Genomic DNA, 27,539 nt, shown 5'->3' with positions numbered 1-27,539 from the left:
TTATTCAGTTTATTTCACTTTAAAAATGCTCACAGGATGCTGCGCGATAGGCTGCAGAAACGGCTAAGGATGACAAACCAAACTTGTCATTTTATTGCGTAACATTTAAGGAGGAACGATGCGGCAGCAATGGATAGCGGCTGTCAATCATAATGACTGGCAGCCCTCGGTGTAACAGTGAACAGTTTTCATCAGGTAAGAAGACTACCTCACCTTCTCCCCTTCACAATAAAATTATACATTCGAGTGTGAAATATATACCTTGTATACGCCACAATATACTTTATTAGTAAATGTAATTAGAAAGATATTGCATTATGGAGAAGGTATGAGTCCAACCATTGGTAACCATGGAGACAGTGCCGCACCGTCTTGTAGCCTAGCATGTATGAACAAACTGGTTAGCATCTCGTCTTTTGTACGTTTTTTTTTCCTGCTTTTCCGGTTTAAGGGTTAACTTTGTTTATGGCAGTGATATAAATCATGTGGTGTGAATTCAGACAAAGTCGGTAATTTGATCAACACATTAGGAGGGAGGAGGTTAGGGTCGGTTTCTAAGCTAGCTGTTTCCAAACTTGGTAAATCAGACAAATCAGCTCGACTCAAAACTTTCCACAAACTCACAAGTTCAATGGATGCAAGAATTGTGCAGGTGATATCAGAGAAGGGGTCCTATGTTAACATGTAACTCGGTCTGTTAAGATGTTTTTGATTGAAATAGCTTTTGATTTTAGTACATGTGACCACTTAATGCTGCACATTCAAAGAATGACCGTTTGCAATTCTTTATAATCCACAAAATGTTTAGAAAATCTGCTGTGCATAATAATTTGGAACAGTGCATTTTGAGGTTTTTTATTTTTGAAAAAAATACTGTTCTCATGGGGAGCTTTGTTCAGTCAAATTTGATTAATACTGTAATAGTTCATGACTTGAAAATTATACTGACCATCATTTGCATTGACCATTTAAGAAAGTCTGAGAAAATATCACTTGCATAATAATTTGGAACACAGTGTAGTTTCTCCACACAGGGGAAACTACACTCATTACCAAGTAAGGCTTTTTCCACATTAAGATTTCTTTATATATGTTTATTTCCAGTAACGTTCCATTTTTTTTATACTCATAACTTCATTAATTGACTAATTTGCTTCAGTTTCTTGAAGTTGCCAACATCTGGTGTGAATTTCATGTCAGTAGAAATATTAGTACTATTTTTACTGAGAAAAACGTTGACATGTTCAATTCTTCACCCCACTGTGTGTGTACGCTCTGCTGTAATCAACAAGCAAATCCATCACATAGGAGAGTTGAAACTACAGTAATTAAGTCTGCAGTGAACTGCAAAAAAAAAACCTCCTAGCTCTTCACGGACTCAAGCATTAATCAACCTGACACTGCTGTTCATGTGCTGCTATATAAATTTCCATTATGTTAGCAGAAGCTGAGAAGTGAGAATGCATAATGTTTAGAGCCTCTAGCTGAGCTGAACGTCAGGATGTGTTGGGCAGGAAACAATGACATCAGAGAGAGAGGAGCAGAGTTAGGGGAGGGGAGCTGGGAGTAAAAGTGAGAGAAAAATGCTGTAATCCAGCAGGCTCACAAGGTACAAACGGATAGAAGCCGATTTATAAAACTCCATCCTGCTCTACTTAATTCATTCTGACTGGTCCTCCACACACCAGCTGGATATCTGATCTGGGTGGGAGGGCCAGGCTCTAACACATTAACCCTTAGCAGGGCTTCTGAGTGCTGCACATCTATTATTCCTCATCTGGAGAAAGAGCAGGAAAGTGTTACCAGGCATCAAACAACTTATACAACAGAGTTTGCAGCACACTTTTAGAGGGGATTTTTTTGGCTGAAAGATGCTTCCATCTGTTGCATGCTGTGATTCAGCAGGTCCAGCTCATCTGGTCCAGGAGGAATGTGTGCCACAAATCTGGTTAAGAGCCATGAGGCATTAAGATGCCCAACCTTACCAACCGGAGTCTAAAATCTCCTCCGTATGAACAGCTTTTAATATTTCTGAAGCTTTTCTGGAGCAGCATGTAGCTTGCAAAGTGAAAGCAGATGAGAATTTTTGTTTCTCTTATTAAAGATGAAGACTGCCAGTACAAAAGCTTCAGCTCTGTAAACAGCCTGCCAATGCAGGCGCTTTGCCCAGATGGTTGAGCATCCACGGCACCATCGTTTGTAGATTTTTTTAAAAAAAAAGAGAAAAAAAGTCAGTAGTCAGGTTTGAAAACTGAATCTGCTTTAATATGTGAAGTTTTAAAACGCCCAAAAACTAGCTGCAGGGTTTGTCTTGACTTGATTTCTTCCTTTGCTTCCAGCACCATTAAGGGACATAATGTGTGGTACCCTCAAAGAGAATCAAAGAGTGCCCTCTAGTGACGAAACAACAGAAGAGCTACACAGCAATCCCTATCCAAAGTGCATTTACGTTCAGAAGTTTGCACATCGTACCAGAATCTGATCTTCTTGGGCTTTTTTTTTTTTTAGAGTAACAGTGAGAAACACCATAATTAATGGATGAGTGAACAATTGTGTTTGCTTTTTTTTTTAACAAGAACAAATAAAAAAAAAAACCTGATCAAACGTCACAAACCTGAGTTCTTCATGTTTTCAGACGCACAATTAACATCTGTTTAGAGTGGCTCAATCATATTAAGGTCAGTAGACTCAGATTGTCTCTTCAGGACCTTAAACTCCTCAAAGTGATCTGTATATTCTAGCACGTTCACTATCTGAACAGAGTTACAGAAATAAATGAACAATTTTTTCAATACGTTTCATTGAGACACAGGTAGATTAAGTGACGACACTTAAAATCAAAAGAGGAAACATGTACTTTTTAAACAGCATTTATTTAGCTTTCTCCATACAATACATTTAATGTTTAACAGCACATACTGTATTCTGAAATAACTCTCAGTATAAAATAGGGCTTCTACAATCAAAGAATAGTCATACAATGCTCTGAGGGACATGAAGTCTACGGCAACAGTAAAACATCTCCATATTAAAGAACAGGATATTGAGAGAAGTGATTGTATTTGCCGAGCCACCGCTGTACTACGCAGAAGTCCCGACCCCGGCTCTCAGAGCATCCGACATCCTGCAAGAACCCGTTTTTTTTTGTTTGTTTGTTTGTTTCTCAAATAAAGGAACAGAAAAGACCATGGTAAAAGCATAAAGAATATAATGTGTTACGATGACTAAAACGGTTTTGGTAATCTGGATAAATCTGGCCTTTTGTTTGGACACCGAATATATACCAATGTCAAAGCATACACAGCATTATGACTGCTAATTGAAGCTTATATTGAGGTTTTTTTTTTACAATCATATATTAAAACGTTTGTGACTGGTGCTGAAAGAGACAGGATTTTTGTTTCTCCTCCCACCCCCAGTGTTTTCTTCACATCAAACACCTAATCACAGCCAAAGTATACTGTACTATCACTGAAGCCACAAGAAAACCAGCTTATTTCAACGACATTGGCCAATTAAAGCTTGTCTTGACAAGGAGCTTTTTAACCGCAGGTGTGCATCAGAGCATCTGGGCCTATATAGTGTCTGTAAATAGAATACATATAACATTGACCAGCTTTTGTGTTAAATGGCTAATATATTTAGGTGCCGAGTATAAATTATATAATGTTTCCAATTGGGTATGAAAATAGGCCAAAGTAGAAGGAAGCAAAATGAGCCTGAGAGGGAGGCCGAACAACGGGAGAGAGAGTGAAAGAGAGAGAGAAAAAGAGAAAGAAAGATTTGTCTCAAGTCTTGAGGTAAGCAATGTGTTTCAGTATAATGCCCTACAGACAATCATACAGTTACAATCATTAATTCTCTATGTACAAACTTCCTGATTTACATACACTGCACTGCTCGTCAGCTTAAAAATGTCTTCGAACTAAACAAACCATGGCGATGGTGCGGTTCACTTCAGAATGAGGCGGGGGGGAGGGAGTCCGACTTCACGGAGCCCGTTTCATGGGCCGGGCGGTTAAAACGAACATCACAATATGGCTATTGAAGATGGCCCGCTTCCTCTTGCATACGTCACGCACACTTATCAAATATCTACAACAGTGCAAATTTTCCTCATCAGTCGATTCCCACCTCCAAAACACCCCGCACCCATCGGACAACTGGCAAACTACATGAGCTTGTTCTTTAAGTTATACCAATGGGAACAGGAAATGGCGAAGAACAGCTTAGAGATGTTAAAAAGACGTATAGATGCCAGCGTATCAAAGTACTCCACAATGTCGGCAGGCATCATGTTGCATCGTCTGAAAGTGGGAGGTCTAATTTGACACGGTGGCTTGAAATCAAAGAGAAAACAGGGAAGCGAGGACAATCTGACTGGATCCAGTGGATGTACAGCAAAAGGAAATTCTGGTAACAACCCCAGTAATAAATAAATAGAAGGAAATCAAAACAAACAAGTCCATAAATTAAGACATGTGTAATAATGACACAGGGAATAGGCCTCGAGTACATGAATAAAATGAAAAATCTCCTGGAAACAAATTTATAAGAGCTGTCTTATTTGTATTATATTTTTATTGTTGTTGCTATAAATGGCATAAAAATATTAAGACAACATTTTAAGTACACAATGCCCTCCCAAAGTGGACTTTCTTGATAAGAACCTCAAGTAGGAATGAGGGGGATGGGGGGGAAATAAACAAAGCTTAACTTGAAGCCAATTAAAATCTATGAGCTGAATCAGAGTGCATGAACAACCTTTTAAGATTTGGAGCAATGCGTCCAACTAGTTTCTCCATTCAGGAGACATCTTCCTGACATAGGTTGTTTTTTTTTTTTGCCATTTATTTTATGATTTCTAATTGGCATATTCAATGTCTACTCCCCGTGTCATTCCACATTAAAAAAAAATAAAACCTAATAAAATTCATGTATTACTGTGTTTTGATTTCTTTATATGTGTGACTCACTGTGGTTGCTACCAGGATAGAGCTGAACTGTGTGTCAACAGTTCTCTTTACCGAGGAAACGGTTGGTGCCGAGGTTCAGGACTCATTTCCCCTGCCATAAGGTGCCAAGTCTACCATCGCCACCTCCGGAGACAAGTTTGAGCTCAACGCCGACGTCCTGCATCCCATCAGAACACTTGACATGCTGACTGAGGAGGCTGAAGAAAGCTATGAAATGCGTGTGCTATAGTAGTAACGGTTTGCACACTCATCGACACTACGGACTGGAACCGAGACGTGACATCAACAAGCTGTACGAAGAGGAGGAGGCTATAGGATGCTACAGTACTAGAGCTACCTGAACATGCTACAGATTGAGACTACCATGACGGGAGGTGGGTTCTAAAAGCATACGAACTGGACCAGCTTCACCAACCTGCTTAGAGCAGAACAATAAATTATTTGCTCGATGACATTTCGTCTTAACGTAATGTACCATTTTAAGCCTGACTGCAGTACCAGCTCTGCAGCTTAGTGGATCCAGGGGCTCGGTAAAGCCAGCCTAATGTGTGCAAAAGAAAGAAACCTTCCCTTCCTTCACCCCCCGTCATCTGTAGTTGGTTCCTCATATGACTCACACACACACACATTCGCTTGCACGAGTGCACAAACCCTGAAATTAGGAACGATTTCTATCATCATACAGCACTAGTGTTTTTGATTATCATAGAGAAAGAGCAAGGATTGCATACTGTACCATACATCTCCTAGAAGAGGCACCCTTCATCAGCATCAGATCAGTTAGTTCACCACACACACACATCCACACACACAAGGAACAATTGATCAGAAAAAAAGAAGGGAAGAAGAAAATTACAATCACATGCTTCATAACGGAATGTAGAGAAAGTTCAGATCAGACTCTTGGCTACGTCTGGGAGCGAGCGCACACTCTAGGCATGGGCTGGCTATAGCATCAAGGTATACCAAGGTTCCCCAAAGTTCTGTTGTCAAAACCGCAAAAGGACATCCATCGCATCATTTATAAGGTTTAAAGTCCTTTAAGTAAAACGTGCAGCGTGATTGGAGGTTTCTCTGGCTTTAAGGAGCAAACTATTGCGCCGCTGCCCCCTCCACAAGTTGCTGCACACTGCCAGTCAGCCGGCTAAAAGAAGGCTACTGCACTTTTTTTTTACGAGAAAGACAATTTTGAATGTTTGGATGTAGTTTCTTTAAAAAACAAGAAAAACTATGGCGTGGAAAGTAGGTAGTGCTGCTTTAAGTAAGATTAACTGACTTTTCTGTTCTGACAATAGACTGTAATGAAATTATGTCATCTTTAAGACTTTTTTTGTTTTGAGTTTTTGGGGTCAACACCCTGATATATTATCATGGTATTTTTTTTTTTTTTACTTAAGTTTATCATACCATGGCTATCTCATTCAGGCCCAGGCCTAAGACTCTGACACCCACACCAAAAAAAAATCTTCTTTCCTGTATTTGCAAGAAGTTAAGAAGTGAGACGACTCATGTATGTTCTGGTAGAAGACTTCTGCTGTTTACTAAGATGTCTGTCTGACTTGCTTTTATGCACAACTGGGAAGTCGGAATCAAACAGACAAATGTTCTTAAGATGGCCGTCTTTAAAAGTAATATTTAAAAGTCCATTTTAAGGGTAATTCGCTAAACCTGAATGCAGTTGATCTTTTTCGACTGGTTTTACTTCCATGCATACAGACTGTACGTCCACTCGTGTTTCAGTCACCTGGCGCAAAACGATTCCACCTTCAGATCGAGCCTAAGGTTTCTATAAACACGGTCTACAAATGATTTCTGATCGCTGCCGAAAGAACTCGAAAACCTCTCTGGGTTTCTTGTTTTATTCCTCAGCATAGTAGCACACCATCTTCAACCCAGTTTGGGTTTAAACGCCGCTGCTCTCCTGCTGCATGATTCCTTGCTTAGAACCCTTGAGACATAAACATGTACATTTTGGACTTCTAGACAAGTTTAATAAAAGGAATTTGGCAGCTGTTATTTTGGCTACGACAACTACGGAAAAGTGCAAATATTCACTTCCTTTTGCTCTTTTTTTTTAAAATGACATCTTACATTAAAGATTTTTTTTATACATATGACAGACCTACGTCTCAAGTTTAAAGAATAAATTAAAAACAATAACCATATATAACCCTGAAGGATCACCAATCTTAATCTGATCAAAGTGCAGCACCCCAGCATTGTAGGAAGAATAGTGTGCGAGTCGATCCGGGTAGCAGACCTCGGATCAGCGACTGCCGAGCTGTTCTTGCTTTGACTGAGCCATTCACACTTACGAGTGTTGGACTTACTCATGGACAGGATAGCTCTCATGCACACACATACACACACAATGACTCTAGTTTAGATAAGTCTGGCCTCTCCCTCCATGTCCGGTGGGAGGTCACACACTCCGGTGAAGTGCATCTCTTTTCCCCTGCTTCCCTGCCCCATCCCAGCTCTGGAGCCCCCCAAGCTGGGAGAGGGCTGTTGGGCCTGAGGGTCCGGTGACATCCCACGGGGGACCCCACCCGCCTGCCTTTCCTTCAGGAAGACCTCTAGTCGGCGCAGCATCTGCTTGGGGTTCTTTTTGGCAAACAGCTCCACTTCTACGCGTCACAGGAAAACAAAGAAATGCTCAACTTGAGGGGAGTTCAGTAAAACCAAACTTGTTTGTAAAAAGAAAAGCAAGAATGTGAAAAAACAGCTACTGTTTTTACCTTTTAGCACGAAGCCAGAGTCAGCAATTGTCTTCTGTTGGGTCTTCCACAGCTGGTAGATGTAGAGAAATGTGGCAACGTAAAACTCATTGAGCACACCGACCACTTGCTGACGACGATTGCACTCCCTGACACAAACATGGGAAAGGGGAGCCGTCAGAGCTGACATATATTGAACTTAAACGATAATGTCCTACAACAGTCCATGTGATTGCGATATTATTAAAAATTTACTTTGCGTCTTTTCATGTTTTTGAAAGTCTACTCTTAATGAAGATTGACCCACAGAACGCAGCATTCAGAACATGAGTTCATGAGTGTGGCCTGATGGTTCAACACAATCTAGGTCAAGGGTGTCCAAAGTGTGGCCTTGGGGCCATTTGCAGCTCATGGACCCTTTGTGTGCGGCGCCTGACTCAAGTTCAAGAATGACACAAATTTGGCCCCCAGCTCAAGTGTTGAATGTAGATGGAGGCCAAATTATCACAAAGTAAAATCTTCTTACAGTAGACAAAAATTGGCTACAACACAAAGTATGTGTCTTTAAATAACCACGTTTATTGCATTCTTTTGCAAGATCCAGTGACTTTTACTGAAGGCAAACTTTGCTGCACCAAGATAATCTCCTTTGAATTAATTTAATAAACCTGGCTTACTACAGCAAGCATTTTCAAAGAAAAATCAATTTATTGATCAGAACTGTGTTCTTTTTCTTCTCCAATTGATACCTGGTAAATCCTTATTAAAATGAATTCTAATAAGGTGAACCTGCAGAACCCTTTTAAAGTTTTGGATCTAGAATAATTTATTTACATATCCCTTTCCAGCAACCAATCTGACTGCTTTATTAATTTAAGTAAAGCAGCGTAGGGCTGTTGTAAACAAATAATTTAGTAATCGAGTAATCTATAGATTATTCTTACGATTGAGTAATCAGATAAAAAAAATGTATAAAATAAAATATTGGTAAATCTGGCATAACACCGGTGTTCCTATCGGATATCAATATCAGTCCAGTTTTTCATTTTTGAGCGTCCCCAACAGTTACTTTTCCGTAGTTTAGAAAATTTACCTGTAACAATAATAGCTCACTTTTTAAGTTAACCTGAAGAAAAGTTATACAAAAATCTGAAATTATATTCAATTTAATAATAAAGAGGCAGGCTCACAAATACGCTTATAAAAAATGTCTATGATCCAGCTTTTAGTTTATTTATTCATCTTCAGTCAGTTTAATAGATGAACTCTCACCTGTCAAGCTTTGGGTTTGAGAATACGGGAAATGTCGCCTGGAGTTGGGGGCTTGAGGTGGTGGGGAAGGGGAGCGAATGAAGATGGGGGTAGAGAGGAGGAAAGAGACCAGGGGACAGACGAATGTAAGTCCGGGGACCGGTAGACCAGGGGACGAAAGTAAAACTGGGGAGAGCAATACGGGATATTTACGGCACCTTCCTTCGTCACACTCAGAAACTCATCTACCAGCCATGAACCACCACGATGATTTCCGCCACCAGTTTGTTCAGACCGGGATGATATAAAATTTATTGTGCGGTTTGTCCATAAAGCTACACTTACACTCTTACCATCAACTACTCAGCCGCCCGCCGTGTTCAGTCTATCCGCTCACCTAAATACTCCCGCAGCGCTCTTCCCGCTGTTCGCTATGAACCAGCAACTCCTGGAGGAGAAAGACTACCGTACTCCAGGCATCGCGTCAGTCATTTTAAGCATGTCTATTGGTCCCCCAAAAACGATGAAAACCCAGGCATTATCATCAATCAATAAAATCCCCAAGGGCTGAACTTGAAGATCGGACGTTATGCCGCCAACACTTATCTTTCGTCAACAACTCGGAGGCAGAAGTCAGAGCTCCGCGCAACGCAAATAATGTTCCGGCCAGAACACGGTGCGCTAAATAATAAAACATAAATTAACAAAGCTTCGAGGCAGGTAAATTTTTCTCGAGGAATTTTAATAATTGAGGTACTCGAATCATTCAAGGAATCGTTTCAGCCCTAAAGAAGTGATTAACATTTTTCTAAAAGGAGCTGCAATGACATCGTGACTGAAAGTTACATCTCATTTTCACTTTGAAGAATGATGATGGATATGGCATAGCTCTAAATAATTACCCCAGCATGATTTCATCCTCCCTTTGAGATCTAATGCTCTACAAGAGTTTCTGTCAATTTGTTGATCAGTGCAAAGCAGATAAAACAAAGACGAAGATAGAGGAGGTGTGACTCACTTGGACAGGGCCTCCTCTCTCAGGACTTGCAAAGCAATGCGGGTCATGTTGATTGACATCACACAGAATGGGAAGTTCTACAACAAAACAATACACAATAAGTAATGCATTATGCAAAAGTCTCATTCCTTCATATTTTGATGTTTTCTTTAGAAACTGGCAAATTTTACCATTTTCACTGAAGGATGCTTAAAAGGGGAAATATTTTTGTTAAACCACTCACCACTACAAATTTTAGTCATTGCTTTTTAAACACTGGTTGAGATAAATATATCTGATTCTGATCTCTACAAAAAAAAAAAAAAAAAAACAGGACTAAAACTGTAGGCAAATGGTTTAATGAGAAGCAGGTACTTTGTTTCAATGTTTAAAATTTCTGTGGTTGCTCAGCAGAAACAACAAGGAAAACATAGTGTGAAAGATAAAAACAATATCTCTACACATATGTATGCGATTCCTAAAGACTTGAAAAGTCCTATAAGAGAGACAACACAGGCTCCATTTTTATCTCACAAGCTTAAGTGTATGGATATGGATAATAGTTTTAGAGTCAAAAGAATTTACAAAGCAGGGTGTAAATAGTTAAGATATTTCAGAGTTTCTAGCAAAGTTGAAGTTCCACATAATTCTCCTGTATTTATATCAAATGCTTGCATGACATTTGTAGACTCTGCCATGAATAAAATGTTTTAGGACTGTGTTTCATGACTTGAAGACACCTGTGTAGGATGCTGCGACAGCTTGTAGATATCTCTCGCCAACGGCAGAGTTTCTGGGTCCATCACAAAGTACAGAGTGTGCATCAGTCCAAGAAACCCAGTGCCACGCAGGTCAGTGGCCGGGTCTGTACCTGAAAAACACCAAACCACCATATGACACCATAATGTCGCTTTGTTTGGTGGAACTGCTGTTTAGCTTTTTGACAACAAAGCTCCATCAGGTAATCTAGTTTTAGGATAAAGATGGATCAAATAACTTTATCAAGTTGAGTTAATCACTCAACAAAATTATAACACCAGATGTACGATCAAATAGCTGACCCTGAAAGCCAATGTTTTCCCAGTGTGGACCGTAGCGAGGACAGTCCAGCCTGGTTCCAATCAGCCTTTTATGTATGGTCTGCAGGACACGCATGTGGACTGTTTGGCTGTTATCCACAGGACCTACACACACACACCCCCACGCGCGCACACACACACACACACACAGATCAAGCCATTGCTTTATAAGACACACTGTGGATTTATGGCTGTAACTGTGGCAAATCACACAACCACACACACACACTCACACTGTGCAATGGCAAAGACAAGATCCCTCTCCTCCAGGAGCTCCCTGTGCAATCGCGGCGGTCCGAACAGGAAGTGTGCGATCGCAGCCAGACCAGTCCTGCGAATAGTTGGCTGGATGTTTTTCTGCAGATGGAGGGTTTTAGGTGTGAACGACAAACACTAAATAACTAATTCTCATATTTAACAATTTATCACTCTAATAATACTGCACATTTTTAACATTAATGCAATTTTTCAGGAATTAGAATCCACTGCGAATACCTGAAGGTTTTCCATGGTCTCTCAGAAAATCAGCTGGACTTTTTTTTAATTAACATTGCTTACATTTACTTTTTTTATTTGCTTACAACAGCAGTAAAGCACAACAACAAAACATGTCTACTGAAGGGGTGGCCACTAGAGAGCAGTGTGAACTGTCAGATACGAGGTCTTTCTTAGGATAAAGACAAGAAAACTGCCTAGTTGAAGAATAATTCATCTCTAAAAAAGAAATGATGTCAAGTACACACCTGGAGATGAGGTGTGTGACACACAGTAAAATATTGCATTTCTTACCAGCAAGTCTCCAAGGTCTGTGGTCTGGAAGTACTGCAGAGCTTCATTGAAGGAGATGAGCGGGGTTGGGTTTGAGTCCTCAGTTAGAGCTGTTGAGGCAGTCAGTAAAAAAATCTGACAAAACTACACAAATCTTCACATGCCCGGCCTTTCCTACTTATTGTGAACAAACCTTTGGCTAAACATTCAATGTAATCCATCAGTAATCATTTCTAGAATACCTTCAATAAATCAGTTCAGTGTTTTATCCATGCCATCTCCTTGGGCTAATTTAATTGCTTCCAACTTACAGTTCACATCAAAACTGATTTTTTTCCCCTCCTGACTCAGACAGGTGAGTGAGAGGCAGCTGACCTGGTTGGATGTTTTCTAGCGCCTCCCACTCCTGCCTGGCCTTTTCCAGATCAGCGTCTTCCTGCTCCTCTGTAAAAGAAAGAAACAAAAATACAAACATAAACACTCATAAACTGGGACAAACAAATCATAACTTCACTGCAGCCTTTAACCAGGAGAAGTGTCTTCTAGACAGAGCTGCACTCTTCAGAATGTGATGAGACTCACTTTTTGCAAGGCTCTGTCAAAAACAACTGCACAATATTTAGCATAAACACCTATTCAGGTATGAAAAGGTATGTGTGTGTGTTATTTACCTGTGGGACTGGGCTTGTCTCCACCTGCTGTCAGGTTCTGCAGAATGCCATTTTGCTTCAGTGCTGAAATCTGAACCAAAAATGCATACTGCATTACATAATTCCTACTACTGCAAGTAGTATCTGCCAGATGTTTACACCCACTCCTCATCAGAATGAATTTAGCATTGATTTAATTGTTTTATTTGGTTGGTGGACCATTCTCATTTAGTCTGTTTGTACCTGTAAGTCCCACAGGATCTTAGCTCGGCCGTTCAGCACCACCTTGGGAAGCGATTACCACTTTGACCAAGGGGTCTCCAGTTCACAATTGCAACATTTGTTACATTTACAGCTGGTACAGTTTGCTTCCACACTGCACTGTGTCAAACAAAACAAACCCTTTGAAAAACCCCTTCACATCTTCCCTGTGGAGGCGCTGCACCAAGAACTACTGAAGGAAACGACATGAAAGCCTTTGAAGAAGACATGGACACAACTTCCTTCTTTGTGAAATGTAAACAAGAACGGAACAAAGTCATATTTAAGCGGTTGTAGGATTTCTCTTTTGTCCACAGAATATTTCTCCCATTAGCGCTAGACTGCTAGATGTTTGCTTTGGTTGCAATTACCCAGAATGCCTGGCGCTGGAGTCTACTGTCTCCTTTTGTTCTGCTTGGACCAATATGTGCATTCAAACCATATCAGAGTTCCGGTCAACCAAACTAAGACTTTGGTTTTTAGGTGGATCAGGGTTAGCGTTTTTAGGTTCGAGTGAACGCTGACGTTGAAACAAACTGGACTTTCTTGGTAAACAGACTAGAGTTTGATTAAAGTAAACTAAAGCAGGGCTGGTGTGAATGCAGCCTTACAACCTGCTGTGGGATGCTGGATTGTTTCTGGGGCATCTTTAAGCAGTATCCACCTGACTAAGCATCTGTGAGGGATCTGACCTTAAAAATAATGAACATTAAGGAAATTATGCTTAAAAGACATAATGTCAGTACCAGCAAACCAGGTTAAACAGGCTCTACTTTTTCAGATAAGTAGTCAGGTCAACTGTGACACCAAAATTGCCCAAGAATCTTGTTCATGGCAACAAAAACATGTGGTTTCTCTGCAACTTGATAAGGAATACTTCTCTAAATATTAGAATGCAAAAAATTAAAAAAATGCAAAAATGTAATTAAAAGCTCAAACATTCATGCTGATTGACAAGCGTATGTAAACTTCTGACCAGCACTGTAGTTGTTTAACAAAGCTTTATTACCGGCAGAGATCTGAAAGGTGCGCTGCCGTTGGTGTGGTCTTTCCCATTGTGACCTTTGGCCACTCCATTAATGACCTGCACAAAAACAGGAGTTCACACAGGTGACTTAGTCTTCCTAGCAACAATTAATTACATGGGATCAGAGAGAAGTGGCTTGCAGCTTACAGGCTTGTAGGTGGAATGTCCATTGGTGATGTCCTCTACAGGCTTCCGTTCATGTGACAAACCATTCAGACCCTGACAAGAGGAACAAATAAGCTTAAATACATAAATAAAACAAACGACGCATAAACTTTTACTCACTCAGAAAGGGAGAGTCATTATGAAAGCAGATCTCATATTATGATTTAATATATTGCCTGAAAACTCTACCAATCTTGGAGGGGGGGAAGAAATAGTATAAGTGCTACATTTATCATAACTCATTTTTGTAAATAATAAAACTTCTTGCAAAGACCGCAGCCTGAGTTAATGATCTCCTCGCTTTTTTTGCAAAAACTTTCACTCAATGCCCATGCAGCATTAATGATACGATTATCCGACTGTCTGCAAGCGCTGCACCGTGCAAGGATAGAGGCCAGGCAGCTGGAGGTAATGTTATGGCTACAAAACCAAGTTAGGGATAAGAGAAATGCGATGTCAGCTGCCACTGCAGCAACCTGCCGAGCAAGCCAGATCAGAGATTACAGCTAAGGCAGAAAGACATCAGCTGACCTCAGGCTGCGATTTCAGCAAGGGTGGCAACCTGCTTTAAAGAAACATTTTTAAAAATTTAGAACTGATCAAGATGATGCCTGGAGAGAAAATGTTCCCCCGCTGGAAGGGGACACTTGGAATAAGGCGAAAGCAGAGCAAACTCAGCCCGGTTTTGTTGATCAACATAGCAGGTGCTCCTAATGGTGTTAAATTACCGTAAGCCCAAACACCTCAATGAGATTAAAGCTAGGACTGAAAAGAAGAAGGGGAAATGAAGGTACCTCTGTGTGTGATGTGACATCAATGTTTTCTTCCATTGCACGTAATCGTGTTGACTGTTAATGTTGCTCCCGATCGTGGCCTCTAAAGGCTTCCGAAGTCATGAACGGAGATGGGCTGGGCAGTCGGGGCAAACACTAGCATGGTTTCTGTAGTGCACACCTGGAGGGATTCAAAGTCTATCTACACTTTTCTCATTTTCTCCTCGCATGCGCAGAGATCTTCATGTCAACAGCCGGACTTCACAGAAACGTCACTGCGATCCATATTGTCTGGATCATCTCGTTTTTTCTTTTTCCTTTTCTTTTCTTGTCTGCAGCCGAGTTTGGGTGGTTTCACAGGCCTCGATCGTGGGGGAATGTGCGTATGCAGGTCGACGAGATCTTCTCAGAATCAGCGCGTTGTGTCATGAAACCCTGCCTCCTTCCTCTCCTCCGCAGCTCAGCCCCACCACAGGCAAACCGAAGCTGCATGATGCTGCTGCTTCTCAGGGCTGGGCTCTCCCCGTCCAAGAACCGTCATGATTCTGGCACCCAGAACAAAGGCAGTTTGTCAAAAGCCGGGTTGTTGTGTGAGCTCAGCTGCAGCGGAGAAGCCAAGAAGGTATTACGGTGTGGGTCATGTAGAAAAGTTCTTGTAAGGCCCAACTCCAAAGGAGGAGGCAAACAGTATCTGAAAAGTGTAATAAGAGTAATAATTATTTGATATGGTAGGAACAAAAATATTACACCTAAACAGGAAAGATTAAAACATAATTAAGCTCTTATAAAAGAAAATATTTTTAGTTCTCAGCTCTGCAAGTGTCCATAAATAATGTGTGCGCAGCGGAGCAAGCGTTGTGGCATTCATAGTTGACGCAAACCTTGATGCTGTATTCTCAGAAAATTAACCATGGAGGGATTATATAAAATGCCAGAGCAGGAGGACCTGAGCTGCAGGAGCACCTTCCAAACGGAGTGAAGTTTGTTTGAGTGAAACGTGGCGCGCAAAATCTGCCCTGAATGCTGTGCGCGCATTGGCCTCGGGCGTTGTGGCACTGAGTCCAGCACCTCTTAGAGACCGATTTGGTTGTTTGAAAATTATTATTTCTAAAAAACACAGACATGGTGCATGGTCCAGCTCCAGCTCCAGCTCCAGCCCCAGCCGCGGCTCCAGCCCCAGCTCCAAGCTCCAGCTCCAGCCGCGGCTCCAGCTCCAAGCCCCAGCTCCAGCTCCAAGCCCCAGCTCCAGCTCCAAGCCCCAGCTCCAGCTCCAAGCCCCAGCTCCAGCCCCAGCAGCGGTCGGTCTGCCGTCAGCTAGCAACAGTATCTCTAGCAACCAGAAAGCTAGCAGCCCCGCTGGCACAAAGAGACGCAGCTTTCTCGCAAACCGAGAGCGTAACAAATTACATTTTCACTATGCAAGCCTGTCGAAAGTCTCTGGCAAAACTCTAAATGATTCTTCACATAAGTACTACGCGTAGTTAAGCAGCCATTTCCACTAAGCGTAGAAAAGAAAAGCCAGCTGCCAGGCTAACTAACTAACGGGGCTAGCTGGAGCTCTACTGAACTGTAACGGAGATGGAGTCGATCTCCAAATCCGACAACAAGGCGCTTATTAAATCTACTTCAGACTTTATTGTCTATTAAACACGCTCAACACATGACATGCAAAGAAATGTCCAGCCTTACTATACGATAAGAAGCGTGCAGAAAGTACCTGAGTTTCTGATTGTTTCTCCCTCCAATCTCAGCTTCCCTTCCCCCGTTCAGTAGCCACAGCAATTTCAAGTGCATCCCGGGAACTGTAGTTTCCTGTCAAAGACTAAATTCATTACGTCATTGCTTTCTGGGAGCTAAGGTGGAGTATCTAGAACAACCCTTTCCCAATGTGTTTCTCAGTCTTTACGTCAATGATTTAACACACTGATGAGATGTGTAGAATGTGTCCCTATTTTCAAAGCCTGTTCCTGAAGTGAGATGTGAAGTTATGGTTCTTCTTTCATTTTCAAGGCATGATTTGGTATCTGTAATGTAAGGATGTATTATCCTATCAATATCTCACCTTCAGAAATTAACTCTCTTTGTGTTAGCTGTATTAGTGAGGTATTATTATTCAGTGCATTAATAGAATATACATTTTGCACCTTTTAAGTTTTTTTTTTTCATCTTCCCTCTGTTAAGGTTAGCTCACAATGTGAAGACCCAAACACATGCTTTTTTCTTACTGGGATTTTTACAGTTCTGTTAAGTATTTTTGTATAATTTCAGTTCTTAAAGTGTTACAAGGAAGCTCCATCCATTTTGCTCAAAAGATGTTATTATTACTCCATCCATTGTCTATTTGTGTATCTCCAATAGTAACTGGTCAAAGGAGGCTTGGAGGGCGGAGGTATAAGTTGCCAGTCCATCAGGACAAACAGCCATGCAATTCCCAATCATACTGGTGATTCGGAGAGACAAATTAACCTTACATTCATGTTTTTGACTGGGAGGAAGCCAGAGTACCTACAGGAAACCCATGCTTGGAGATGGAGAAAATACAAACTCCATACAGAAAGACCCCAGGCAAGGATTCAAATCAAGGACCTTCTTGCTGCAAGGCAACAGAGCTAACGAACATGCCACTCCACAACCTACGTATTCTGCAATACGTAGGTTTACATTTACTATAAGATACTGGAATCGTCTTATCTTTTTTATCAAGGCTTCAATAATTTGTGTTCCTCAGAACGTGCCCATGTTCACTTCAGGACAGGAAAAGAAAAATGAATTAATCAATGCTGGCATCACTGCCAAGGATTTAGTATGGCTGCCAGACAGCTTGTTTTGTCTCTCTCTCATTGCACGACTTCTTTGCAAAGAAAGTATTTCCCTTCTCTGGTCCAGGGTCAGATTTTTCCCACATCTCCCCCTCACTGCACCAGTAATGGAGCACGTTCTGTGAATCTACTCCACTCTGATCACATCTGCTTTTGCTTTCATTTTTCGGGCATTTGCCTGTGGAACATTCTTTCAAGAAGAATATTAAATAAAGCAGGACTTGGTGCTTAAACGCCGACATGCATGTCTCGCTAAACATTTGGGAGTAAATATCAATCCCGATATTTGTCAGGAGCCCAATCGTTTGATAAGGTTTGCGGAAAAAGGGAGAAAAAAAGAAGCCCTTGATCCTGAAATCTCAGTTCCAGGTTCAAAGAACGTTTTTGAGCTTTGGTGATATAACATAATCACACAGATATGAAGTGGGATCATAGAGAACTTCTGTGAGACGGGAAGTGAGAGTCCTACACCGTGACTCATTCCGGCCCCTCTTGTCTGCGCTGCGTCCAAGAAAATTATCCGTTGCAAAACATTTTGGATTGAACAAAGCTACACAAATTTGGCAGCGTGTTACATAACGGGCAGTAATGAGGGACAGATTTCCTGTTTGGAATGAAAACTGAGTTACTTGATCATGGGGAATGTGCTGCTGGCTCCGATTGAACTGCTGTAGCTGCTAGGCTCCTAACGCATCTGAAAGGCCAAACACCTGCTCATTCTGGCAAAACGAGCAGTGTAAGGCGGACAGGGTTTTTGATGATCGACTTCATACAGAATTTTATGGAAAGTCATTAAATCGTTCCACTTCCTTCCCTGTCTAAGAAGAAAAGCAGAAGAAACAAGTGAACTCTCCAAACTGAGTTCTAAGGCTAGCATTTGAACTTGTTTTTGTTTTTTACTTGTGAATAACCAGAGGACCAACTAATTTTGCAAATTCTCTTCTACAAAAACCTCTTAGGAGTTTGTATTGCATTTTGTCATGTTAACAAGTCAAAAGTTTGCTTTTTGTATTTTAAAGTCAGACGTGTTCATGTTCCCCTACATTTTATTTTTACATACACCAAGTGGAAAACTTTGTGATCAGCCCCTTTTAGTCTAGTGCATAGTGCAAACAAGTATGCTTGCTAAACTAATATATATATATATTTATATGTATATGTGTGTGTGTTTAAATTAAACATATGACCAGATACATGTTCAACAAGACTTTATTCCAGTTCTAATCCAACACAATTATTAAAACTTCTTTTCTGAAAGCATAAATATCAGCGACACCCAGCAGTCGCTGTAATGTCATGCAACTATGCAAAAATCAATAAATAACATGCAGAAATAAAAGTGCATTTTCACAACAGGGGCAAAGAAATTAGTTTGGTTGATATTGAAAGAGACTCATCAGCAAGGGGTGATGCTTGGGTCAGTTAAGAAATATATGTATTATATAGGGGGAAAATGCTATGACTACCCAGAGTCTTGACTTCTGTTAACAAGTAATGCATGATCAAACATTAAAACCGGGTTACACTGAAAAGCATAACTGCTTTTGATTGGGAGATCTGAGTATTTCTGAACTGTGTTTTTAAAATTTGATGCAATTTTAAAGGGCGACTATCAAAACTCTCTTCTTTGCTTGACAATTACCCATATCAGGTAGAATGCACACGGTGCACATATGTAGAATAAAATATAGTTTTTGAAATTTTGTAGGCTTATCAATGATGGCGCTGTGATTATGTGTTTAACTCATTCTGTTTTTAATGAAAAGTGCTGAAACTTTCTCAAGATTTCAGAAAAGCACAATCTTCCCAGGATCTTGCTAAAACTCACTGGAGTGGCTACTTTTTCAGTGACTCTAAGCAGGTTTAGATGAGATTTTTGATGAGCAGAAGTTTCTCTCTGTTGGCTCAAGAGGCATCTCGTGTCAGCAGGCGTGAGCCATCTCCATGGAAACGTTATTCGCCATCCTGTTTCTGAGGTGACTGGCAAAGTCCACCTGCGTCTGCGAGAGCACTTTGTTTATGATTGTCTTTGGGATCCAGCCCTGCAGAGAACAAAGACAAATATGGGATTAGACAGACTCCCGTGGCTTTTGAACACAGCTTTTAGTTTAGGTTTGTGATTCCAGTATTCTGATGTACCTTTAGATCTAGACTCAGCAGCCAGGTGAACTTAGTCTTACTTGGGTCTTCAGCACAAGGCCTCATCACTATACAGGTAGGCCCATTCTCGGCTCTGCAAGATGTCACAAATTAGACCTGATTTGAACAAATCTGAATGACAATGTTTGAATGCTGTGTCAGTACACCAGGCAGATGATCCACCTCATTCGTTTACCTGATTACACCTTTCTGCTCTGGCATTTTTGGATGCTGAGTGGACATTCCAGCTAGGAAGCAGGTGGAGCCTCGACGTTTGGCACAGCGGACGCTCACAAAGTCCCTGGGTCCCACCACGTTGCCTGGTGTCTCTGCTGACACTTCATGGGTCACCATGGTGTCCTGTCCGATCTTTTGAAGAATCTGGGACATCCCGGTTTAAAGTGTCACCAAACCAACGGAGTTTAGACCTGTACACTGTTTCTGGAGTCATCCCCAGTAAAAAACTTCCGTCTTACTTTGACTTGTTTGACGTTGGGGTTCCAGTCTCCCATTTGCTCCATTTTTTCCACCAGCTCTTCGTACAGGTTGTCGGGATGTTGCTCCATCACCACTTCCAGTTTGAACACCTTCCCAATGTCTGGCAAGACCTTGCTCAGAACCTTGTCTCCGTTTGCCTGCAGAAATGTTGGAAGAGATCCAGCAGTCATCTCCCTCGCCAAATAAGATGGATTGCTTCTGTCCGAGAGTTGTCTCCATTACACCCAAAGTTAATTCAAACTTCAGTGAAAGCTTGGCTTCTGCATTGTACTCACAGCTACAGTTTCCACCGTCCAGCCGTCCTGTTCGCTGAGGATGCTGATGGCTTTCTGCAGTGCATCCTCTCCTTGCTTCACATAGGACATTTCTTCCTCGTTGTACACTTCCTCCTCCCGAATCCGAGAGCCTTAAGCAGAAAGCATGCGTTAACTCCAACTCCACAGGTCTGGGATGACATGTGTTGTCGCTTTGTAAATTCAGTGCGACAACTAGAAATCAGAGACTGTAATGCCCCTAGGTGCTCAGCCTGATGTTTTTCACATTCCCAACAATAATCTTGACAATCTAATCATCTACATTTTCAGCAAATACAAGTAAAAGATGCATCAAATATTGCTGTAGGGTCTCGTTAGGGTAACAATTGGGCATTTTCTCCACCCATAAGTTAAATATGATTATCTTTATCTAATATCATGGGGGAAATATGTGGGAGAGAAATTAATATAGTGAGAATTTGGGCTGAACAACGTAGCTACAACAAAGGGTCCAAAATTTTATACCACATTCCTGACAATATGTATCAATATTCTCTTGTATGGTTATTTAAAACAGGTCTCTCTTGAAAATCACACACCATTTATCACTAAGATTTACCTGCTAAAAAAAGGTAAAATAAAACAGGCAAGAAAAACAACAACAACTCACTGAGGAGAGAGCTTCGTCTGCGGACTTGACTGATCCAGTTGCTGGGGCCTGGACCCGCCAGCCTGTTCAGCTCATGATGGATTGCTGCCAGGGCATTTCTTCTAAGACCTGGAAAGCAGGAGAACATCACATTAACAGGTGAAACTGCGAGAAAAATATAAGAACACATTTGGCTCTGTTCTGCATTCTTTCGTCTGCTTTAGGCTTCATGCAGACCTCAGCTGGAAAAAGTGTGAATTCAAGCAGAAAGTCAAACAGGCGTTAGAGAAGTGGGTCTCAAGGCAGCTGATTGTCAGTCCAGTGGGATTCGTTCACTCACCTGTCATGTTCCTCATGTGCCGATAGGAGATGCCAGCACACAATTTAAAAGTTGCGGGCAGCATTTTGCTTTGTAGGAATTTCTGACACGTTAAATTGAAAAATAAAGTATTAAAAATAACTGGGAACACAAGCAGTTCAGCAAGACGTTAGCCTACGTCCGGGATGTAAAGGTTCAGCTGAGTAGCAGAGACAGCTGCAGAGGCTTTCTGACTTCTATCTGTGGGATGTCTGAGAGCTCTTGTATATATAGGAGCTTCTCCCTGAAGGCCATCTTGCTATCACCAGATAGATAAACAGGAGAACCAACTAACCGATCCAACGGCCGTGTCATCAAGGACGCTCCAACGGACACGACAAGCATTTCTCACAAACTCCGCGTGAGATAACGTCCAGTGCCCGGGTCCACTGATTCATACATAAACAAACATGCCACCTTGCAGACGGCCTCCTGTATGGGATGGCACCCAGAGGAGAGAGGTCAGTGGGGCAGACCCTGAATGACTCATCCGTCCAGCCTCACGGACCATGAACTCAAGGGCGACAAAGTTTCTCTTAGTTTGGCTCCTTTCTCCCGTAAGAATGATTGATATCTCAGAACGAGACTGGCAAAAATTCAATGTCATAGGAGGAAATGTCACGTCAGCAACTCGAGGATTCTATCTGGCTTCATGGATTCTCTTTTCAAATAGACAAATTCAGTGGACTTTTTTTTTTTTTAAACAGAATATTTTCTTATTCCTATAAAAACTTTAATAAACCAAAATCAAGGAAGATTTCATCTTTTATAGCATCAGTGTTATCTTACCTTGATAGTTAAAATAAAAATCCAATAAAAAATTGTTTTGAACAAAATAACGTTTGGCTCATTTATTGGTACCCTTGTTGTATAAACTGTGTATAAATCTCTATTTCTAATAAGACATTTATTATCTTCTCCTAAACGTCTTGGAACATGTTACAGAAAAAGGGATCTTTGACCAGTCCTCTCCTGGACTCTGCTGCTGCTTAGATACATTTCTAAGAGTTTTTAGGAGTACGAACAGTTGTGCCACTGGTGACTTAGTGAAAACCAAATGTAACCCATTTTTCCCCTCTCACTGAATAAATGTTCTCTTAATTAAAGCTGGATTTTTATTTCTATTTTCAAAGTGTGAGCTGATACTCACAGGATGAAAGAAGATTTTAACTTAAAGACCCCATAAATGTTTCATGTAATTTTTTTCTTAACATTAACATTTTGTTTCCTCTTATGCTCTAAACATAGCATCATCAGCCAGATTGCTGTTTCTGGAATTTCACCCAAAAGTGTAGTTGATTAGATTCGGTAAGGATAAATTATATAAAGCTGTGTGCGTGTTTTAGGAGCCTTGCTTACTCCATCCAATTCAAACACAAGTTATCTAAGGGTAATATTGTCTCATCAGGCTCCTCGTCAAGAAAGCTGTCAGAGGCAACAACTCCGATCAGATCAGAGCTGGAAACCTGTGAAGAGGGAAACCACTTATGGGATCAGAGTCGGAGCAAGCGCAGAGAGAGAGAGAAAAAAAGAAGTGTTTAATAACTCCCTGGCAGGAAGAAAATAGAAACTGAAGTCACCTTAAACTGTAACCCCATGTCCTTGTGGTCGGGTTCCCTCCTTCAACATGAGAACAAGCAGGCGTGTGACGGGTGATTCATCACACAGTGGAAAAACTCCCATGTTTCTTGTACTGTGTAGAAACACGGGACAAAGAGAGCTAGAAACCGGGTCATAAACCTGATCAAATAAGTTCCCTTTTCATTGGCAAGTACATGATTTTCTTTTAATGAGGCTCCAGTTTACATCACACCGCTTTTGTCTAAAGTTAATCCAAAGTTGTAAGCTAACGATCAAACAGTCTACCCTACAAGAACAAGAAGGTTTTCTTTATGTGCTTTCTGAAGCTTTTAATTTCATCAAAACCGATTTTAATGTGCTTTACATTATGATTTGCTTTGGACTTTTCTCATTTCGCTTGAATGTGGAGCGTACTGTAAATCAATAAAGGTTTGTCAGGGGGAGGGAAAATCATGACCTAAAATTTCAACTAGCTGTTGACACATTTGTTGTCATAAACTTCAACCTCATATTTTGCACAGTAGGTCTTGGAAATGTGGTTTTGAAATTATACCATTCAGCTTAATAGAGAAGCAGGTGAGCCACACGAACACAAAAATTGCATTTTGAGTTTTTAATCCACACTCCTGATCAAAGTGGAAACACAAGGTAATCCAATTCCACACAGCTGATTAGTAACCACAATGAAAACTTCGAAATCCTAAAAAAAAAAAAAGAAACAGGAACAGGAGACAAAAGAAACAGAGCGAGCGATTTACTAAAAGTGACATATAAACTCAAGCTAGTCATTCATCATCTGATCAAAAGTTTAAGACAACAGCTAAAAGGAACTGAATGAACTAAAAGGAAAGTATTTAGTTTTTTATTAAGAAATGTGCAGAGTCTGCTGTTTTTTGTCTCTCAAAAAAAAATCAATTTCTAATAAAGAAGATTGTATTTTTTTAAATATATATTTAAATATTTTTTTTAAAAGATTTTCATATTTTGAAACTGAAGGGATCAAAGGAACAGATACCATCTTCATCCTTTAACACGTATCTTTTAATGGTGGTGTGTGTTTAGTTGGACAGAGTAATGAGTGGCCGCCACTTCATCTCCGCTCGTGTGCAAAAGCCATAAAAAAAGGGGAATTAGGTCGATGTCTTAAAACACTCCGCTGACGTGTGTGAATGTGGCCTCATGGTCACATCCACAGAGCAATCAGGGGAAAGAAAGAGGCAGACCAACAGATGAGTATTCAAACTATAATACAGAGTTTATTAGGACTTGATTGACACAGTGGGTTTGGCTTTCACATGCACTCAGCACTTTGCTGTACATCACATTAAGAAGGAAAATTCCCTCATGGACTCGGCTCCGTCTGCGACTCCTCCTTACTTTCCCTTCCCTTCCAACAAACTGTGTAAGTCTATGTGTATTTGTGTTTCCCCAGCGAAGCAAACAGAGCATGACAGTCAGATAATAAACAAAGTGCTGATGTCTGTGTGGGCATTGTCTGGAAATCATGCTAACAAGGAGGCACTTCAGTCTGATTCAGATACTTTTTTTTTTCCCTTTTTCACGTCAAGTAAGCAGAGGAAAAGCAAAAAAATCAGGCTTGTGTGAGATCGGTAAGGACGATTAAAATTACTGCATGGGACAGCTTTTGCCAGCTTAAAACAGGGAAATACGCCACATTCTTAAAAACGAAGCAGAAGAGTCAGTGCTCTCCCTCTTTTTAATTGGCTGTGCTGCTGCGAGAAGGCCACTTCTTTGTGTGGAGATTCTCTGGTGTCTTCCTCTCCTCTTTCTCCTCCTCCTCAGCTCTGACGCCAAGGAGCTGGGCTGATTAAAGAAGATTCAGATAAGGTAAACCTTTCAGGTGGCTCTCGATACCCTGTGTCTTCGGGTTACAGTTGGACACAAAACAAGAGGAAGACCCTTTAGATTCGTGAGGCATTTTTGAAGAGTGCACTGAGGGCTTAGTGTAAACGGACAAAAAGAAAACATATATATATATATATAAAAATAATCTGTACATGAGACAGCAATGGCTATGCAGCAATATCGTTTACATGGAAAAGGCATAGGGAGAGCGAGAAGAACACTTTTAAGTCTCGGGTGTAGAAGAAAAACAAGCCGCATGTGACGGTATAAATACAAGGATGTGTCTTAATGATCAAAGGAAAGATATTTTTATTTGGTAACAAAACAGCTTGATGGTATCTTAAATTGTGCAACTTGTAAGTCATGCTGAGTGCATGTGTTTCTCTCCACTCCATGGGGACTGAGCAGATCACTACCAAAAAAAAAAAGGAAGAAAAAAGAGAGAGATCTGTTTCTTTACAGCTTATTAATTAGTCGTCAAACTCCACATAATGCCAAATATAAAGTGACACTGTAAACCGAGGGAAACGTCCGTGTGTATAAGATGGCAGAGTCGGAGGAATGAAGTATGCAGAATCGAAAAGGGATACAACTGTCCACACTTACGCTTGTCCATGCAATGAAAACACAACACGATTCTCACAAGTCTGAGTGTGTTCGTAGTACGGCGCCTCGCAAAACTACTCATTTCTGTCGCGTTTCAATCACAAGCTTTCGTTTGGGATTCTGTGTGACAGGACACAAAACAGCACACGTACTTTAAAAGTGGAAGAAAATTATACATGTTTTTTTTATTTTTATAACTACAAATATGAAAAGTTTGACATGCATTTGTATTGACCGCCCTTTACTCTCATGCCTTGAAATAACTAATAATAAAAAAAGACTTAATCTTTTTCTAATTTAATCCTAGCTGTTCTGTGAAGCCCTCTGCGGTTTGCTAGAGAACATTGCTAAAGAAACAGCATAACGAAAACCAAAAAGATCAGAGATTGGGGGCAGATTGTCAAGATATTTAAGCCGTTTTGAGTTCTCAAACAACGTAAACTTACAGAAAAATGTTCCACCCATCAACTTGTTATTCTAGACTTGCGCCGCTCAAAGTGGCAGCATGCTGGAGTAGTAGCGCCGAGTTCACATCCACAACGACTCTGAAGATAACTGGACGGTATGAGTTGCGACAACATTTAATTTCCCTTTAGGATAAATAACATATTTTTGAGTAGAACTGAATTTGAGTTGAATGAAAAGTGGAAAGGGTGAGGCACAGCTGCAAGCTTAAGAAGACAAGGCCTTCTACATACACCGAGAGGCTGAGAACACGAAGGAGGCAAGAGGAGGCCGCAAAAATGACCTGAGAAGAGGTTTGTCTTCCAGCGGAACCAGGACCCTGAACAGAACCAGAGCTACAGTGGAATGTCAAAGATAAAGTCTGAATCCAGTTGAGAGTCTTCAGATATCTGAATAGGTTCAAGGTATTTTGCAAAGTAGAATTGGCAAAAATACGTGACAGAGCCATAAGAGGCGTACACCAAATGAAGCAAAAGGAGCTGAATAGAGTATTTACTGGAGGAATTAATGCAAATGCATGCCACAATTTCTAGATTTTTTGTTTAAATAAAGTTTAAAACAACATACCGTGGGCTACATTGTGTCAGTCAATCATAAACTCCCAAAGAAACCCATTGAAGCTCGTGGTTGTAATTAACAACGACATATTCAGGAGGTATGGATAGTTCCGGAAGGCGCTGTACTGTATGCGCGTGTGTGCGTGGGTGTGTGTGTGCTTGAAGCTGTATGATATGTCTGCAGGCTCATATTTAAAGAAAAGTCTATAAATGGGATCACACATTCTGATCCTCCTGTAGTTCTACACAACAGCTAAAAACCTTCAAAAAACCAACAATTCAACATAACAACAGTATCACAAAACTAGAACTGCAATCTTTGGCCTGAGTGTACGCGAAGGCAATGTACATTGTGTGTTTGAGGTTGCTGAGGTGGCGTGTTCTGAATGTTTAGGAGTCATCTGAGGTCTGGAAGGTGAAGAACGGAGAAAGAATAAGTTAAGAGTTGTGCAGATGGTGACATGTTAGGGAGAAGCAAAGAGATGAGAGATATTGGTAGAAGATACAGGCCAGAAAGTACAACACTGAAATGAAAGCAAAAAAAAAGACCCTTTTTTTCTTTGAAAAACAAAATTCATTCACCCTTACCCCTGCCCACCCCCACCCAACCTTAATTCCCTGTGGTGGTCTTTATTATACAGTGAATACCCTGATTATCAGTTTGTTTTTTAATCCTTTTTCTGGTTCAAGAACAACAACAGTGGCTCTGTTCTACAGTCCAACAATCCTGAGGGAAAGTAAGGTTTGTCTGAATATTTCCAAACATCTCCACAACATCAAGTGTCCTACTACTAATGCCCAGGATCTCAGGGCCCGGTCAATCCCCCCACCTTATTCCCTTCCCTCCGTTCCCTACCCACGGGCTGACCATTTAGGCTTTTAAACAGGCTGTCTCCAGCTGCTGCTCAGGCCTTTGAGCTGCGGACCAATCAGCTCCTTCCCTTCTTGAGAGTACGTTTGTGGGTTAAGTAGGTCCCACACTGTCAGCTGTGCCACTAGGGGGCAGAGTTTGACATAGAGTCCACAGAATTTACACTGGAAGACTGCACACGGCTGTTGGAGATGGGCACATCTGGGTGCTGT

The 27,539-nt window shown here is 41.0% G+C and overlaps 3 protein-coding genes across 4 annotated transcripts in view; all 3 read right to left on the bottom strand.

The window, feature by feature from the left end:
• Positions 1 to 2,854: 2,854 nt before the first annotated feature.
• elmod3 (ELMO domain containing 3) lies at positions 2,855 to 16,463 on the bottom strand. Its single transcript, XM_005808972.2, has 13 exons — positions 16,382 to 16,463; positions 14,686 to 15,355; positions 13,874 to 13,945; positions 13,709 to 13,783; positions 12,460 to 12,529; positions 12,164 to 12,232; positions 11,810 to 11,898; positions 11,254 to 11,377; positions 11,003 to 11,125; positions 10,682 to 10,812; positions 9,963 to 10,039; positions 7,715 to 7,842; positions 2,855 to 7,603 (listed from the first exon to the last, which is right to left on the bottom strand). Exons 2-13 carry the CDS (start codon positions 14,719 to 14,721, stop codon positions 7,359 to 7,361), a joined length of 1,239 nt encoding a protein of 412 aa, XP_005809029.1. The 5' UTR covers positions 14,722 to 15,355; positions 16,382 to 16,463; the 3' UTR covers positions 2,855 to 7,358.
• Positions 16,464 to 18,676: 2,213 nt separating this feature from the next.
• On the bottom strand, positions 18,677 to 21,592 carry star (steroidogenic acute regulatory protein). Its single transcript, XM_005808973.2, has 7 exons — positions 21,364 to 21,592; positions 21,045 to 21,152; positions 20,396 to 20,526; positions 20,099 to 20,257; positions 19,819 to 20,003; positions 19,623 to 19,716; positions 18,677 to 19,525 (listed from the first exon to the last, which is right to left on the bottom strand). Exons 1-7 carry the CDS (start codon positions 21,425 to 21,427, stop codon positions 19,406 to 19,408), a joined length of 861 nt encoding a protein of 286 aa, XP_005809030.1. The 5' UTR covers positions 21,428 to 21,592; the 3' UTR covers positions 18,677 to 19,405.
• A 2,600-nt stretch (positions 21,593 to 24,192) lies between these two features.
• The window catches only part of LOC102233865 (G protein-coupled receptor kinase 5-like), a 40,012-nt gene continuing 36,665 nt past the window's right edge, over positions 24,193 to 27,539 (bottom strand). For both annotated transcript variants that reach the window (XM_023342987.1, XM_023342988.1), the window contains exon 16: positions 24,193 to 27,535. In XM_023342987.1, the coding sequence (XP_023198755.1) occupies positions 27,452 to 27,535 (84 nt within the window). In that variant the 3' untranslated portion in view covers positions 24,193 to 27,451. The remainder of the gene's footprint in view (positions 27,536 to 27,539) is intronic.

The sequence above is a fragment of the Xiphophorus maculatus genome, chromosome 12 (genome assembly GCF_002775205.1).
Source record: "Xiphophorus maculatus strain JP 163 A chromosome 12, X_maculatus-5.0-male, whole genome shotgun sequence".
NCBI classification, from domain to species: domain Eukaryota; kingdom Metazoa; phylum Chordata; class Actinopteri; order Cyprinodontiformes; family Poeciliidae; genus Xiphophorus; species Xiphophorus maculatus.
This window is presented reverse-complemented; position numbering and strand designations above follow the sequence as displayed.